Source organism: Pleurodeles waltl, chromosome 2_2 (genome assembly GCF_031143425.1).
Source record: "Pleurodeles waltl isolate 20211129_DDA chromosome 2_2, aPleWal1.hap1.20221129, whole genome shotgun sequence".
Taxonomy (NCBI): domain Eukaryota; kingdom Metazoa; phylum Chordata; class Amphibia; order Caudata; family Salamandridae; genus Pleurodeles; species Pleurodeles waltl.
In genome coordinates, this window is record NC_090439.1 from 460,056,746 (window position 1) to 460,074,314 (window position 17,569).

General features: G+C 47.1%; 1 protein-coding gene across 2 annotated transcripts in view; it reads right to left on the minus strand.

The window, feature by feature from the left end:
* The window catches only part of CEP192 (centrosomal protein 192), a 1,702,116-nt gene that overhangs the window by 986,700 nt on the left and 697,847 nt on the right, over positions 1–17,569 (minus strand). For both annotated transcript variants that reach the window (XM_069219927.1, XM_069219928.1), the window contains one exon: positions 6,102–6,227. In XM_069219927.1, the coding sequence (XP_069076028.1) occupies positions 6,102–6,227 (126 nt within the window). The remainder of the gene's footprint in view (positions 1–6,101; positions 6,228–17,569) is intronic.

The window sequence follows — 17,569 nt, forward strand, 5'->3', positions numbered from 1 at the left end:
ACTGCGAGAGGAGGTCTGCCCTGAAAGGGAGACGGAGCGGAGGGCACATTGAGAGTTGGAGAAGGTCGGAGTACCACACCCTCCTTGGCCAATCCGGAGCTATTAAGATGACTAGCGCCCGGTCTTGGCGAATCTTCCTCAATACTCGAGGAATCAAGGGTATGGGAGGAAACGCGTAAAGCAACTGGCCGCACCAGGTTATTTGAAACGCGTCCCCTAACGCTCCCTGCATCGGATACTGGAGGCTGCAGAATAACGGACAATGCGCGTTCTCCCGAGTGGCAAACAGATCTATCCGAGGAAACCCCCACATCTGGAAGATTAAACGGACTTGATCTGGATGGAGACGCCACTCGTGGTCGGCCGAGAATTGGCGACTGAGACTGTCCGCACGTACATTCAAGACCCCGGCCAGATGATTTGCTACCAAGCAAATCTGATTGTCCTTTGCCCAAGACCATAGTCGAAGAGCTTCTCTGCAGAGAAGGTACGACCCTACTCCTCCCTGTTTGTTTATGTACCACATCGTGGTAGCATTGTCCGTCAGGACCTGTACCGACTGACCACGAAGGGAAGGGAGGAAGGCCTTGAGAGCCAGACGTACAGCCCGTAACTCTAACAGATTGATATGAAACATCTGCTCCTCTGGAGACCAAAGGCCTTTGATCTCCAGATCCCCCAGATGAGCTCCCCACCCTAGAGTGGAAGCATCCGTTATGACCGTGGCCACTGGTGGCGACTGCGCGAACGGCTTTCCTTGTGAAAGATTGTTGCTCGCAATCCACCACTTCAAGTCCACAGCAGCATCTCTGGAGATCTTGACAGCACCTTCTAGATCTCCTTTGTGTTGAGACCACTGCCTTCGGAGGCACCACTGAAGAGCCCTCATGTGCCAGCGAGCATGCGTGACCAACAGAATGCAGGAGGCAAACAGACCGAGCAGACGAAGGACCTTGAGGACTGGAACTACCGCTCCATTTCGAAACATTGGAAACAATTCCTGAATATCTTGAATCCGCTGAGGCGGAGGAAAGGCTCGACTCAATGTTGTATCCAGTACTGCCCCTATGAACAGGAGGCGCTGAGAGGGCTCCAGGTGAGATTTGGGATCGTTCACCGAAAAATCCAGGTCGAACAACAACTGAGTCGTTGACTGCAGATGATGCGACACAAGCTCCGGCGACTTGGCTTTGATCAACCAGTCGTCCAAGTAAGGGAATACTGCTATCCCCTTCCTTCTGAGCTCTGCCGCAACCACCGACATCACCTTCGTGAACACTCGAGGTGCTGAAGTAAGACCAAACGGAAGGACCGCAAACTGATAGTGCTGCGATCCCACCATAAACCGGAGATACTTCCTGTGTGACTTGAGTATCGGGATATGAAAGTAAGCATCCTGCAAGTCGACAGACACCATCCAATCTTCCTTGTTCAACGCCCAAAGCACCTGAGCTAGGGTCAGCATCTTGAACTTTTCCTGTTTGAGGAACCAATTCAAGATCCTCAGGTCCAGGATTGGTCTCAACCGACCATCCTTCTTGGGAATCAGGAAATACCTTGAGTAACAACCTCGACCCCTTTCCTGCTCTGGGACCAACTCTACCGCGCCCTTTGAAAGGAGGACTTGTACCTCCTGTTCTAGCAACAGGAGGTGTTCTTCTGAACAATAAGATGGGCGGGTCGGGATGAGGGGCGGGAACTCCCGAAAGGGAAGGGTGTAGCCTTTTCCCACAATACTGAGAACCCAAGTGTCCGTTGTAATAGTCTTCCACTTGCGGAGAAAATGCTGTAATCTTCCCCCTACAGGAGAGGAGTGAGTGGGAAATGGTGGAAGCCTAAGGCTGCTTTCCCTGCTGCACCCCTCCAGAGGACGAGGAAGAGGCAGAGTGCTGCTGAGAGGCTCCTCTGGTGCGGGCCCTCCCTCTCCCTCTAAAAGATCTATAGGGATGGGAAGAGGCAGGTTGCTGGAATCTCCCCCGAAAGGAAGAGGAGGAAGAGCCACGCCCAAATCCCCGAAACCTCCTGAAAATCCTGGAAGAGGCAGAGGAAGAAGGAGCTTGGAGTCCTAGCGATTTGGCTGTGGCCCTGCTCTCCTTAAAACGTTCCAAGGCCGAATCTGCCTTGGCGCCAAACAGCTTGTCCCCATCAAAAGGGAGATCCAATAGGGTTGACTGCACATCTGCAGAAAACCCCGAATTACGGAGCCAGGCCTGTCTCCTTGCCACCACAGTCGTGCCCATTGCTCTGGCCACCGAGTCGGTCGTATCCAGCCCAGCCTGAATAATCTGGGTCGCAGCAGCCTGGGCATCTGAAACAACATCCAAAAGACCCTGGGGAAGCTCCATAAATGATGAGGAAATATCCTCCATAAGAGCATGAACATATCTCCCCAGGATACAAGTTGCGTTGGTGGCCTTCAACGCCAGACTGCAGGACGAAAAGATTTTCTTGGACTGCGCATCCAGTTTCTTCGAGTCTCTGTCCCCAGGCACCGTCGGGAAATAACCAGGCGCTGATTTGGATGAACAGGAGGCCTGCACCACCAAGCTCTCAGGTGTAGGGTGCCTAGAAAGAAAGCCAGGGTCAGTTGGTGCAGCACGATACCTCCTGGCTACGGCTCTATGAACCGCTGGGGAAGATACTGGTCTCTTCCACACCTCTAGCACCGGATCCAGCAAAGCGTCATTAAAGGGCAATAGAGGCTCTGCCGCAGCTGAGGCCGGATGAAGCACCTCTGTCAGAAGGTTCTGTTTTGTCTCTGCCACCGGCAAAGGCAGGTCCAGAAAACTAGCTGCCTTCCGTACCACTGCGTGAAAGGAAGCAGCCTCCTCCGTGTATTCCCCTGGAGACGAAAGATCCCACTCAGGGGAAGTGTCCAGCCCACTGGCTGTATCTAGACCATGCAGTCCATCAACCGAGTCCTCTAGTTCTCCTTCTTCCAGGACTCGTTGGTACTCCTGCTCCTCTAATAAACGGAGAGCACGTCTCCTCGAATGAAGCCTATGCTCGATACGCGGAGTCGACAATGCCTCCGCCGAAGATCGGCACCGATCTTCAGAAGCCACCGACGCCGCGTCCGGCGCCACAGGTAACTTCGGCGCCGATGAAAGAGCACTCGGAGCGGATGGACCCACCGGAGTCACAGGACGAAATCCCGACGTCGACGGGATGGAAATCTCCGGGGCCAATCCCTCCGAAGTCACCGGAGCGGCCACCACGTTCCCAAAAGGGAGAAAGGGCATAAAGGGTGCCGGCCGTAGAGGCGCAGGATCACCCAATGAAAAGGCCAAAGGGCCAGCCGGAGCACCCCCTGGAGCCATCTGTTGGAAGATGGTATACATCGCATTTAGGAATGCAGTACTATCGGCTCCAGAGGTGGGAAAAGCCGGATACTGGGGTGCCTGTATCGAAGGCAACCCCGACGCCGGCCTCGACGTCTGCGATGCCGGGGACAACACCAGAGGCTGCACCACTTCAATCACCGACGCCTGTCCAGGTGAAGTCGGTGACGCCGGAGAGGGCAACGGCGTCGATGGATGCGGCGTGACCGTGGGACTGACCTCCCAAGTCCTCCGGCGCCGATCCGAAGACCTGGAACGAGTCTCCTTGCTCGAATGGCGCCGTGATTCTCTACGGCGCTGGGAGTCTCGATGACGCCGATGCCTTGGCGAAGAAGACTTCTTATGATGTTTTTCTTTCTTCGACTTCGCCATAAACAACTTCGCCTCACGTTCCTTGAGGGCCTTTGGATTCATGTGCTGACATGAATCGCAAGTCGAGACGTCGTGGTCGGAGCTTAAACACCAAAGACAGTCGGAGTGAGGATCCGTAACTGACATCTTGCCCCCACACTCACGACAAGGCTTAAAACCCGACTTTCTCTGCGACATTATTACTGCAGCGAAGGACTACGCAGCAAAAAATACACTGTAACCACGAAAGTAACAGTTGCTCCCTCAAGATAACCGTTTCGAATGCACGGAAAAAAGGGAACTGACGTCGGCACGTCGTCGAGGACCTCTTATTGCCTGTATGACGTCAGACGGCGTCGCGTGGGCTAGAGTGACGTCCTCGTCGACGTGCAGAGACTTAGAAGAAGATTTCCGTCGAATGCTGGCGCCATGGGAGTATTCATTAGGTGAGGAATCCACAGGTAGTTGTATCCATCAGAATTGAGTATAGGTGGCACCACCTGAACCCTAAAATTCAGATCTTGACTGCTCAGGAAGCAAAGGAGAAAGAAGAGTTGCACTTGCAGAAGAGGAAGACAAGAAGCAGCTGACCTGGTATCAACACAACCCCACCCACCCCAGTCTGCCTGCTGACCTCGATGGATTCTGCCCAAAAAAGACAACTCATCCTGCAGCTGAGCCTCCAGAAACCTGGGCTGACTGCTTGCCTTCCATAAAGATTCCTGTGAGCAGCTGATCTGATCTGCAACCAATTCTCAAGAAAGGATTCTGCAGCCTCCAGAACTGCAGACCTGAAACCTGAAGTGACCACGGCACCCAACGTCCACGACCTGAGGTGAAGCCAACAAACAGTGCCAGCAAGGTTCCCCAGCTGTACTGAGTCCCAGTTCAGTGGGGTCTCACCCATCTTGGACTTCCCCAAGTCACCTGCAGCCTCTGCACGCAGGCCTCTCTCCTGCAGCCTTGTGGTGAGTGAAAACTTAGCACCTCCAGGAAACACTGCACATGTCTCCCCTGACCCAATCTGAGGTGGGTCACTGGTACCAACAACGTCCCCTCGCTCCTCTCAGCTCGAGTCCACCATGGGTCCACACCTGCAGGACTCCCCAACAACATCTGCAGCCTCAACACACAGGACCCCCTGACCACAAATGCTCCCAGACAAAAAAAAACAACGTTTCAGGACACCCCTGCATCCGTCAATCCTGGGCCTGGAGAAAAGGACCAAAGATGCATGTATGTCTCCGAGCACCTCAATTCTACAACCTACCTGCTTGCCAGCCAGAGCCTGCAGACTGTTTGTCACGAGGGCTAGCTAACTCCCACTGAAAAGCACTAGTGCGCAATGCCTTACTGTACCCGGCCGCCCCAGTGCCACCCAGAGTGACATGATAATGTGGTTATGATCAGTGGCCAGTACTTTCTTTACTCTCGGAGACTGGCCTCGTAAGTCATTGTTAACCGTGAGTTGCTGAACAGTTTTCCTCCATAGGTTAACATTGAAGAACTCTATGAATTACACTAAGTGTTGATTTTTGAATCTGAAAAGTATGCGTGAAAAAGTACTTACCTGTTTACGAAGTTCTTGGGTTTGAAACTTATCTAACAAGAAGTATTTTTCTAAATTAGTCTCAGATTTTTTCTTTGAGTGTCTCTCTCATTTATTGCCTCTGAGTACCAAAATGCTTAGCCCTAACCTCTGATAAGCCTAACTGCTCGCCAACGCTACTACAAAATAGAGCATTACTACTATCTACTTTTGCCTCTGCAAACCAACTGAGAATCCAATGGACTTTCCACATAGTGTACTTCATTTTAAAGCACTATATAGAGAGCCAGTTTCCTAAAGGAATGGTCTCAGCAAACGAGAGAGGATTGTTGAAATCAGTTGTTAGCTTCTTTTCAGAAAACATGTTATGCATGTCATCCTGATTAAATCACATCAGCTTCAAGACTTCAAAAAATTTGCAGAAAATAGAAATTCATAGGCTTCAACTGAATACTGGTGTTAACATCTGAGTCAAAATGTATTAGTTAATTTTCTAAAAAGCTTGTTGAATTGTGGGTCAAACTTAAAGGCTTCAAACTGATATTGAAGGTGGAAACGTAAATACAGTTAGAAGACTCAGACTACATTTCATTTTTCTCATTTGTTACTTGGACAGTGGCATTTGGAAGACCTCCAATTGCTCAACAGGAACACCAAATCTGTTTTTCAGTGCCCGGCTGCTGATGAACACAACAGGAATTAATCTCCCTCGAGTGGCCTGGGCCTGTTCCTCACCTTAATGGACTCCTGACACATCCAGGATTCAACTGGATTAAACGTCAATCCAGGGGATCGTGACAATTAATGAAATGTCTAGTATTTTAAGATTAAGCATAACTTTTAAAATTAAGTGTACTTACAGCACTAATTATAAGCCTGATGGGCACAGTGACCTGAGTTTTGTTTATCAGTCTTAAAGGAAGTGCTTTCCAACTGCCTGATGGGAGATCTCCAAAATCTAGACAGCTTGTTTTTCCAGCATCAACCTTTTGAATAAAAGAAAAACAATTACCCTTCTGTGTACTATCATAATGGAGACATGCATACACATTGACACACTTTGGAAATATCTAATAAGTAACAACATTTAGCACAGAAACATGACATTAGAAACCAGAAAGTAAGTCACTGAGTTAACTTGTGCTAATGCACAAACTATACTTTTAAATACTGTACACATTCTCAAGAAATTAGAACCAAATACACAGTACTAAATGTCTAGCGAATAATATATAAATTAAAAAGGCCCACAAATAAACTCATACGCACTTAATCCTTCAGTCATTCTCCTCAACCCCATCCCTCAAATGCCTAGACCTGCAGTGAGATACCAGAGCATTTGTAATAATAAGTAAGCAGTGTCAGAGAATGACTGGAACTAAGTCCACTCACTATTTACCACACCACTTTCAGGCAATCTCCTGTGCTTTCAGTTTCTGTTATCCAGCGACTAGCTGAATTAAACTTGAAACAGAACACTCTGGAAGGTGGATAGATGATATAAAGGATAGCCACAATATAAAGGGAGTGACTACAGTAAATAATTGTACTAAACAGTACTTTCTCAGCCCCCCTTTCTGTCAACAGAAAAGAATATTCCAAAGCATAGGAAAATCACAAGATAAGTCCCAACATGTGCCAAACCCTACAAGCAGCAATCAGTACTGGGGTTTCATCTGGATTGCTTTTTGTAGGTCTTGTCCACGAGTGACTGAAAAGCCACGGAGCGTGCTTTCAATTGACCTTGTGTTGACTACAATATGTTTGTGAAACTACTTTAAAGTAGGTATCTTCCACAAGAATTAACATTTCAAGTTGTGTAATGCACTTGGAAAACCAGTGTATCTGCATTAAACAAGTTACTTACCTTCAGTATCGCTTTATCTGGTAGAGGCTTTCTAGTTGCAGATTCCTTACCTTAGAATTTCACCCAGGCGTCAGTCCGAATCCAGAGGAGATTCTTGAGCAGTACCCCTGCACACTGTCAGGTAGCATCAGTTGGCTACGCGTTGTCTGCGTTCTGTGCGATAGATACAGCACCGCAGGACCTACATTGGCAGCATCCGGCACCCTGACGTCAGTTCCATTTCACAACTTCTCACACCAGAAGCATGCACCCCATAAAGAACACCGATCAATGGTGCGCAAAATTAGGGCCCTGAAAGGGAAGCCCCTGTCATGAGAAATCAGTTCACAGAGCGGGACTGTAGGAAGCTTACTCAGTGTTGGATGCCACACCATAGGTGTACACCATAAACTAAGCCCAGGCAACCCTCAGTGATAGTTTTTTGGTGCCTAAGTAGCCAAAGCTTTCTAGGGGTAGCTGTGGAGAGCAGCTCAGGCTTATCAAGGAGGAGTGCAAAGCACTTAAACACCACAGTAGTCAGTCAGTTATGTTCTCACAAGAAAGAATCACACCAAGTCTTGCAATAAGTATTCTTTATTATAACACTAGTACTATCCTAACGTTGGTATATCTACACAAAGAAAATATACTTCGAAACAAACAGGAAAAGCACAGAAATACAGCCTTGTGGCTGGTCCAAAACATATACTAAGAAAGTGGTATAAGAATGGAGGTGCACAACCAAGGTAAGTGTGTTAAGAACTTAGGGGCTGGGGGAGTACAATACCACCCAAGGTAAGTAATAGAAACCCCCCCAGGCACCCATGTGCAGAAGTATTACCTAGCTAGGTGTCCCATAGGCTAACACAGGACCATTGAGGTTGGAATTTTAAGGATTCAGGACGCTTCCCAGAGGATGCCAAGGAAACCAGTTGGCACCAGGAAGGTTCAATAGGGCCCCCAACTGTGAATACTCAGGAAGGTGGAGTACCTACACCAGGGAGCCCAGGTGCATAGGGGTGAAGTGACATCAGAAACCTTCATTGTAATCAATGGGAGCCTCTTTTGTTCAGCAGCTGTTGTGACCTGTAAACCAGGTCGGTGGAACCGAAGGGCATATTCCAGACAAGAAGGAGCTGAAAAGAAAGAGGACAGTGTCCAGACTACACGGAAATGTCCAGGCGGTGCAGGTAGGCAATGCACACCCTGCGTGGGAAGAAGTTTCTGCAGGTCGGTGAAGGAAGAAGTACACCAGGTGATGCTGGAAGATCCATGGAGATTCCCATGAGCTGTACCACGTCGGCTGTCAGATTGCAGAGGGGTCAGTGGTCAGCAGAAGCATCAACAAGCATAAGCAAAAGCAGGAAGAAGCTGCAGAGAAGTTTACAAGATTTTGGGGACCAGCAAGGACAAAATGACTCGACCCTTGGAGGGGAGTCAGGGCTGGCCCTCAGCAAGCAGGAGAGCCAGCAAAAATTGTTTAACCCCCCTCAAGGACCCACTGGCAGCAGGGACAGGGAGTCGCTGGGAGGCCTCAGCAGCACAACAGAGTCCCACACCGGTGGAGTTGAAGGATCGAGGCTGTTCTTGGAGTTGCAGAGTGCTGGAGGATGGGGCTTCCTGAAGCTCGAAGGTCTTCTGGAGGAAGAGTCAATAAGCCTTGGTAACAGCAACAGATGCAGTGCACAGGGGTTTCATCCCAGTGGCTACAGCAAGGACCCACCGCCTCCCAAGTTGGTCAAAAGACAAGATAGACCTGGAGAGGGCCAGAGAACCACCACCTGCATAGCAGAGACTTTCTATGTCTGTGGAACAGCAGGACCCACTACTCCAAAGTCATTGAGGTGCCTGCGGATGCAGGCGAGTGACTCCTTCACTCTAAGGGAGATTCCTTCTTGCTTCATGGATGCAGGCAGAGTCTTTGTGACTATGGAGGATGCACAGCCACGGATGTTGCAGAAATATTGCAAGAGCTAGAGAAACAATGTTGTAGTGGGAGCACTCCCAACTGGATACAGTCTTCTTTCAGTTCCTAAGGCAGACCAGCAGCGATTCCAGAGGGCAGTTTGGAGAAGTCTTCCATAGAGTTTTTTGTAGAGTCTTGCAGATGAATCTGGGGACCCACCCTTAGGGGAGTCCTTAAGTAAACCTAAAAGTGGGTTGGACACCCACCTATCAGGGTGGGCCAGGGGACGTCACCCATCTGGCCTAACCAGTCAGATGCTCCCAGGGGCCTTTGCACATCTTATTTCCAAGATGGTAGAATCAAGTGGTCACCTGGCAGAGCTCTGTGTTCTTCCCTAGGGGAGAGCTGGTCAGAAGGTTGGTCACTCCCCTGTCCTTTGTGTGGTTTCGCACCAGAGCAGGAACTGTGGGCTCCTGCACAGGTGCAAACCTGTTTATGCAAGGAGGGCACCAAATGTGCCCTTCAAAGCTCAGAAGCCACCCCAGCCCAGCGACACCTAGTTGTAAAGGAAAGGAGGTCCCAACTCCCGCTTACAGAAAACATTTTGATCTGCCATCCCCTGCTTGAGTTAAGCTCAGCAGCTGGAGGGCAAAAGAGCATGTGTGGTTGGCAGCAGCACGGTCTGGCATGCAGACCCTGCAAGGCTGTACAGGCATATCTGTAGTATTCTCTAAGGAACCCCAGAGCACATGGTATCGGGCAACTAGCACAGGAATCTGTGTAGCTGCACGATTCCAACATGGTTGATACCTGTTGGAAAGCACCCTCTTTCTTGGTATGATTACCCCCATTTTCTGCCTGTTGTCAGTGTGTTTGACTGTGGTCACTGGGATCCTGCAAACCAGGACCCCAGTGATAATGCTCTCTCCCTTCTAACTTGGTGTAGGAAGTTGGCTCTGTATGCACTATTTCAAAGTAAGAAATAGCATGCACAGAGTCCAAGGGTTCCCCTTAGAGGTAAGATAGTGGCAAAAAGAGATAATTCTAATGCTCTATTTTGTGGTAGTGTGGTCGAGCAGTAGGCTTATCAGAGTGTAGTGTTAAGCATTTGTTGTACACACATAGCCAATAAATGAGGAACACACACTCAAAGACTTATTCCAGGCCAATAGGTTTTTATATAGACAAATTTTCTTAGTTTAAGAATCACAGGTTAAAGGTTTACAAACAATACTTTAAATGAAAGGTATTTCACTCACGTATCTTAGGAACTTTGAATCAACACAATAGCATGTATAGTTTTGGCAAAAATGGCAATAAGCTATTTTAAAATTGGACACTCTGCAAAATTCAACAGTTCCTTGGGGAGGTAAGTGTTTGTTAGTTTTTCAGGTAAGTAAAGCACTTACAGGGTTCAAAGTTGGGTCCAAGGTAGCCCACCGTTGGGGGTTCAGGGCAACCCCAAAGTTACCATACCAGCAGAGGTCAAAGTGGTGTCCAAAACGCATAGGCTTCAATGGAGAAGGGGGGTGCCCCGGTTCCAGTCTGCCAGCAGGTAAGTACCTGCGACTTCGGAGGGGAGACCAGGGGGGTTTTGTAAGGCACCGGGGGAGGGGGCGACACAAGTCAGCACAAAAAGTACACCCTCAGCGGCACAGGGGCGGCCGGGTGCAGAGTGCAAATAGGCATCAGGTTTGCAATAGGTTTCAATGGGAGACCCAGGGGTCTCTTCAGCGAGCCAGGCAGGCAAGGGGGGGGGGGGCTCCTCAGGGTAGCCACCACCTGGGCAAGGGAGAGGGCCACCTGGGGGTCGCTCCTGCACTGGAGGTCGGATCCTTCAGGTCCTGGGGGCTGCGGATGCAGTGTGTTTCCCAGGCGTCGGGTTCTTTGAAGCAGGCAGTCGCGGTCAGGGGGAGCCTCTGGATTCCCTCTGCAGGCGTCGCTGTGGGGGCTCAGGGGGGGGTCAACACTGGCTACTCACGGACTGGCAGTCGCCGGGGAGTCCTCCCTGTAGTGTTGGTTCTCCACAGGTCGAGCCGGGGGCATCGGGGGCAGAGGGGAAAGTCTTGCGCTTCGGGCGGGAAACGTGGGGTCTTTAAAAGTTGCTTCTTTGTTGCAAAGTTGCAGTCTTTGTGGAAAAGGGGCGCTGTCCTCGAGAGTTCTTGGTCCTTTTAGATGCAGGGTAGTCCTCTGAGGCCATTTGAATACAAGAGAAGAGAATGAGCTACAACTAATGCTCACTGTTGTCTACAATATAAGACAACCAAACAATCAAGATAACAAAAATACGAGAAAATGATATTTATTACATATGTATGTACAACATGAAAAACGCAATAATCAAAGTTAGATATATAAATATTTACATATTCACAAAGAAGGACACACACACTCATATATAGTGAACAGACAGACAAAAAATTACACAAGACAGGATACAAAAGATAATAGAAACATAACATTGACAAAAGAAAATCCAAATTGTACAAAATACAATAAGATATAAATTGAATATACACTTTCTCTTTCTAAAGCCTTAATAGTATTCAAACAAATGACATGTTATAACTCAAAACAAAATAACGTCTCCACCGAATTCATAAAGAGAAGTTAATTACTTGGACCTTAAAGTTCATAATCCATTAAAATTCATAATCCATTGTAACAACTGTAGGAACTAAGCCTACGCGCGTTTCGGCAGTAACCATCCGATTTGTAAAACCGCCTTCGTCAGGGCAGTTCCTTTTTCAATATTAGGTAACTAATGTCGCAGATCCTTTAGATTCACGTCCTTCCCACCCGAATCAGATGACAATGTCGGTGCGTTCCCTCAAAAAGAGAACACAGAGAGACTGATTCTCTAGCTTCCACTTCTGATAGCAGGGGGCTCCTTGTACAGGCATACAACTAGATTCGCAGATCTACCCCAAAAAAGTCTTCAAAATAATCAAATTTCTAGGAGGATAGATACACACAACTTCCATCATTCTTCCATCTTCTGATACACCTGATTTCTTTATGGCAGATGCTAAACAAGAACGTCCGATCGGAGAGAGGCTTCAGAGGTCGCTGGACCCTGGGGGACGTGTCGCTGTTGCAGTTTTTCTCGAAGTGGGGAGACAGGCCGGTAGGGCTGGGGCCAAAGCAGTTGGTGTCTCCGTCTTCTCTGCAGGGCTTCAGGTCAGCAGTCCTTCTTCGTCTTCAGGTTGAAGGAATCTATCTTGCTTGGTTCAGGGGGCCCCTAAATACTCAATTTAGGGGTGTGTTTAGGTCTGGGAGGTTAGTAGCCAATTGCTACTAGCCCCGAGGGTGGTTACACCCTCTTTGTGCCTCCTCCCTGAGGGGAGGGGGGCACATCCCTAATCCTATTGGGGGAATCCTCCATCTGCAAGATGGAGGATTTCTAAAAGTCAGAGTCACCTCAGCTCAGGACACCTTAGGGGTTTGTCCTGACTGGCCACTGACGACTCCTTGTTTTTCTCATTATCTCCTCCGGCCTTGCCGCCAAAAGTGGGGCCGTGGCCGGAGGGGGCGGGCATCTCCACTAGCTGGGATACCCTGTGGCACTGTAACAAAGGGGGTGAGCCTTTGAGGCTCACTGCCAGGTGTTACAGTTCCTGCAGGGGGAGGTGAGAAGCACCTCCACCCAGTACAGGCTTTGTTACTAGCCACAGAGTGACAAAGGCACTCTCCCCATGTGGCCAGCAACATGTCTGGTGTGTGGCAGGCTGGCAAAACTAGTCAGCCCACACTGGAAGTCGGGTATGTTTTCAGGGGGCATCTCTAAGATGCCCTCTGGGGTGTATTTCACAATAAAATGTACACTGGCATCAGTGTGCAATTATTGTGCTGAGAAGTTTGATACCAAACTTCCCAGTTTTCAGTGTAGCCATTACGGTGCTGTGGAGTTTGTGTATGACAGACTCCCAGACCATATACTCTTATGGCTACCCTGCACTCACAATGTCTAAGGTTTTGCTTACACACTGTAGGGGCATAGAGCTTATGCACCTCTGCCCTCACCTGTGGTATAGTGCACCCTGTTTTAGGGCTGTAAGGCCTGCTAGAGGGGTGACATATCTATGTCATAGGCAGTGTGAGGTTGGCATGGCACTCTGAGGGGAGTGCCACGTCGACTTAGTCATTTTCTCCCCACCAGCACACACAAGCTGGCAAGCAGTGTGCATGTGCTGAGTGAGGGGTCCCCAGGGTGGCATAAGACATGCTGCAGCCCTTAGAGACCTTCCCTGGCATCAGGGCCCTTGGTACCAGGGGTACCAGTTACAAGGGACTTACCTGGATGCCAGGGTGTGCCAATTGTGGAGACAAAGGTACAGTTTAGGGAAAGAACACTGGTGCTGGGGCCTGGTTAGCAGGCCTCAGCACACTTTGAAATCATAACTTGGCATCAGCAAAGGCAAAAAGTCAGGGGGTAACCATGCCAAGGAGGCATTTCCTTACAGTTACCTTCTAAAGAAAACAGAATAAACTAATAAAGGTGCCGATGTTAGAAAGCTACCCCCTACTACTGGGAAAAGACTGGTGGAGATAAAAGTTATCAGGCCTCTCTTAGCCATTACTGTTCTAGCAGGGGTAGCAGTGGTGCAAAAATACACAAACCTGTCTAGATCTATTGGATTACTCATCAAAGTTTCTTGTATACATACTATATTAAAGGTCAACATTTCCCCCCCACCCCCCCCCCAGGCCTCTGAGTAAATTTTGTTGGCGAGGCCAGCGATATTCTATGATAAGAGTTGCTCCCTGGCCCCCATCAACTGAGGCTGGGATGACGCTTTCACTTTAAGGCCACCCTCTTCAGGGGCGGACTGACCGAAGGGAAGATGTGTTTGATCGAGGAGTCAGTCCTGTTTGTTCTATTTAAGCTCCATTTGAAGTAAATGCAGAGAACTAGCAGTGTTTGGAAAGAGCTTGTTACAGGGTGCATGGAGGACTATGGTTGTGGATTAATGTGTGGAGGGTATGGACATTTTCTGGTTAATGTCCTTATGTCTGGAGGAAGGGGCAGGTATGGTTATTTGCTTTCAGTGACCCCTGAAGGGCATAGGTAGAAACTGACTAAAACACAAAATGGGGCAACATAAACACGGATTTAATTTGTAGACACCAGTTAAGGCACTTGATGGCTGGGTCAAGGGCAACAAAGTTGATACTTTTGAAGGACACTTCAAGTGGACTATCAAAGAGAAAATTCTAACATTCAGTGAAGTTGCTCCAGCATCTGGTGGACTCTAAGCTGTCAACACCGAGGGAAATGGGCAAGCAGATGAGTGGACTTATAACTGGGTCCCAAGACATCCCTAGGTACTGACCAAAAGAAAGGAGATCAGCACCCCTACCCCATTTAGAGTAAGGAGGGGATAAAGGTAAAAATATGGCTAGTAATCCCAACCCCCTGATATCCCTCTGAAAAAAATGTGTCCAGAGATTTTCACTTTTTTTGTTTTTGAATCATTAGAGAAGTAATTTATCTTGGGTCGACACTGCTGATGTGGGCCGAATTTTTCTGGACGACATTTTTTAAAATGGCAGATGTGTTACAGTGATGATGTAATATTTCAGGAACCATGGGACCTATTTACTTCATTATGGTGTCAAAACATAGGGGTTGGGGGTCAAGTAGTCTTGTATAGACAGAAAATAACTTCTCAGAGCAACCCTTCTGTTCATCATCATCAAATCAAGCTTTATTCGGTCAATTAACCATCAAAGCATCACATACATTAAAGGAAAAATTTCAACTCATTTTATAATCTGTACAATAATTAAATAATTTTATAAAAAAATTAAAAAAAACACAAATAAATACATACATATGATATCAAAGTATTCATCTAAAATCCTACCTGGGCACGCTTCATGGGTCCTTGATTAAAATGGTGATCACGTATATGCCATGCTGCCACTAAAAACTTGCTGACTGCTAAAATTAATTAATTTGATCTATGGCTTTTTTTAAAACCCTTATTGCTATACTGCAATTTTTCAGCCCCATTTCCCTACAGGTTTTTCGAATCCATTTTGCCTGTGGAAAAAAATATGTTGGGCAAAAAAACATAAAATGTTCAACTGTTTCCGGGGCACCGTCACAAGCCGGACATACAGGGAGTGCAGAATTATTAGGCAAATGAGTATTTTGACCACATCATCCTCTTTATGCATGTTGTCTTACTCCAAGCTGTATAGGCTCGAAAGCCTACTACCAATTAAGCATATTAGGTGATGTGCATCTCTGTAATGAGAAGGGGTGTGGTCTAATGACATCAACACCCTATATCAGGTGTGCATATTTATTAGGCAACTTCCTTTCCTTTGGCAAAATGGGTCAAAAGAAGGACTTGACAGGCTCAGAAAAGTCAAAAATAGTGAGATATCTTGCAGAGGGATGCAGCACTCTTAAAATTGCAAAGCTTCTGAAGCGTGATCATCGAACAATCAAGCGTTTCATTCAAAATAGTCAACAGGGTCGCAAGAAGCGTGTGGAAAAACCAAGGCGCAAAATAACTGCCCATGAACTGAGAAAAGTCAAGCGTGCAGCTGCCACGATGCCACTTGCCACCAGTTTGGCCATATTTCAGAGCTGCAACATCACTGGAGTGCCCAAAAGCACAAGGTGTGCAATACTCAGAGACATGGCCAAGGTAAGAAAGGCTGAAAGACGACCACCACTGAACAAGACACACAAGCTGAAACGTCAAGACTGGGCCAAGAAATATCTCAAGACTGATTTTTCTAAGGTTTTATGGACTGATGAAATAAAAGTGAGTCTTGATGGGCCAGATGGATGTGCCCGTGGCTGGACTGGTAAAGGGCAGAGAGCTCCAGTCCGACTCAGACGCCAGCAAGGTGGAGGTGGAGTACTGGTTTGGGCTGGTATCATCAAAGATGAGCTTGTGGGGCCTTTTCGGGTTGAGGATGGAGTCAAGCTCAACTCCCAGTCCTACTGCCAGTTCCTGGAAGACACCTTCTTCAAGCAGTGGTACAGGAAGAAGTCTGCATCCTTCAAGAAAAACATGATTTTCATGCAGGACAATGCTCCATCACACGCGTCCAAGTACTCCACAGCGAGGCTGGCAAGAAAGGGTATAAAAGAAGGAAATCTAATGACATGGCCTCCTTGTTCACCTGATCTGAACCCCATTGAGAACCTGTGGTCCATCATCAAATGTGAGATTTACAAGGAGGGAAAACAGTACACCTCTCTGAACAGTGTCTGGGAGGCTGTGGTTGCTGCTGCACGCAATGTTGATGGTGAACAGATCAAAACACTGACAGAATCCATGGATGGCAGGCTTTTGAGTGTCCTTGCAAAGAAAGGTGGCTATATTGGTCACTGATTTGTTTTTGAATGTCAGAAATGTATATTTGTGAATGTTGAGATGTTATATTGGTTTCACTGGTAATGATAAATAATTGAAATGGGTATATATATTTTTTTGTTAAGTTGCCTAATAATTATGCACAGTAATAGTCACCTGCACACACAGATATCCCCCTAACATAGCTAAAACTAAAAACAAACTAAAAACTACTTCCAAATATATTCAGCTTTGATATTAATGAGTTTTTTGGGTTCATTGAGAACATGGTTGTTGTTCAATAATAAAATTAATCCTCAAAAATACAACTTGCCTAATAATTCTGCACTCCCTGTATATCTGAAGTAGATATTGGCCCCCAGTTGCAAGTTAAAGACAACATTGGTAAGGACCCAAAACGGAATCTAGCACATAAACCTTTGCCCTGTAAATCTAGTATAATATCTAAATAGGATTCGTACTGCGGAAACCACTTAAAATCAATAAAAAGATTAGTTAATCGACCATGGGATTTACAACAAATATAATTGTTCCATACATTGGACCAGTAAGCTGATTTCAAAGCAGTTTTATGGGATTTCACTAATTTTTGGGGATTCTCCCAATAATCTCCGAACCCCAAGATACAAAACCAATTGGACACATATTTAATCCAAGGAATAATAGCTGCATTTGGTCTCTTTAGCAGGTCAAGCAATGATGCTTTGTATAAATCCAATTCAGGGTGGTCCAAATCCTTATCCAATATAATAGAGGTCATAGGGAAATTAAATCAGCTACTTGGTTTAGCCCCAAATCAAGAAACATTGGGATCAGTGGTGTACTTCGGGGGCACACTATCAAAGCCCTCGCAAAATTGTTTTCTCCCACAGTTATATTTGTACATACATAGCTTTATTGGTTACTTTCAACCCTAAAAGCAAAACAACCACCGGTAGAAAGATAAAAGATAAGTAAAAATTAAGTTAAAAAGGAAATAAGAGGAATAAAAAAGAACATCCTTTACGGCCTTAAAACACATAAAAACCAAACACCTAATCTCCTACTGACTGTCATTTAAATCAATCATGGGGTATTGTTCCAGTCTAGGTGTGTGGTTAAAATTTGATGACTAAAACATTCCATTGTCAGTTTTTCATGTTGTCCTTATTTGGAAGTAAGTTCCGCATCAGCAACTTTCCCCAAGTGATTAATACGTACATGCCAGGCAGCTGTAATGTACTTACTAACCGCACA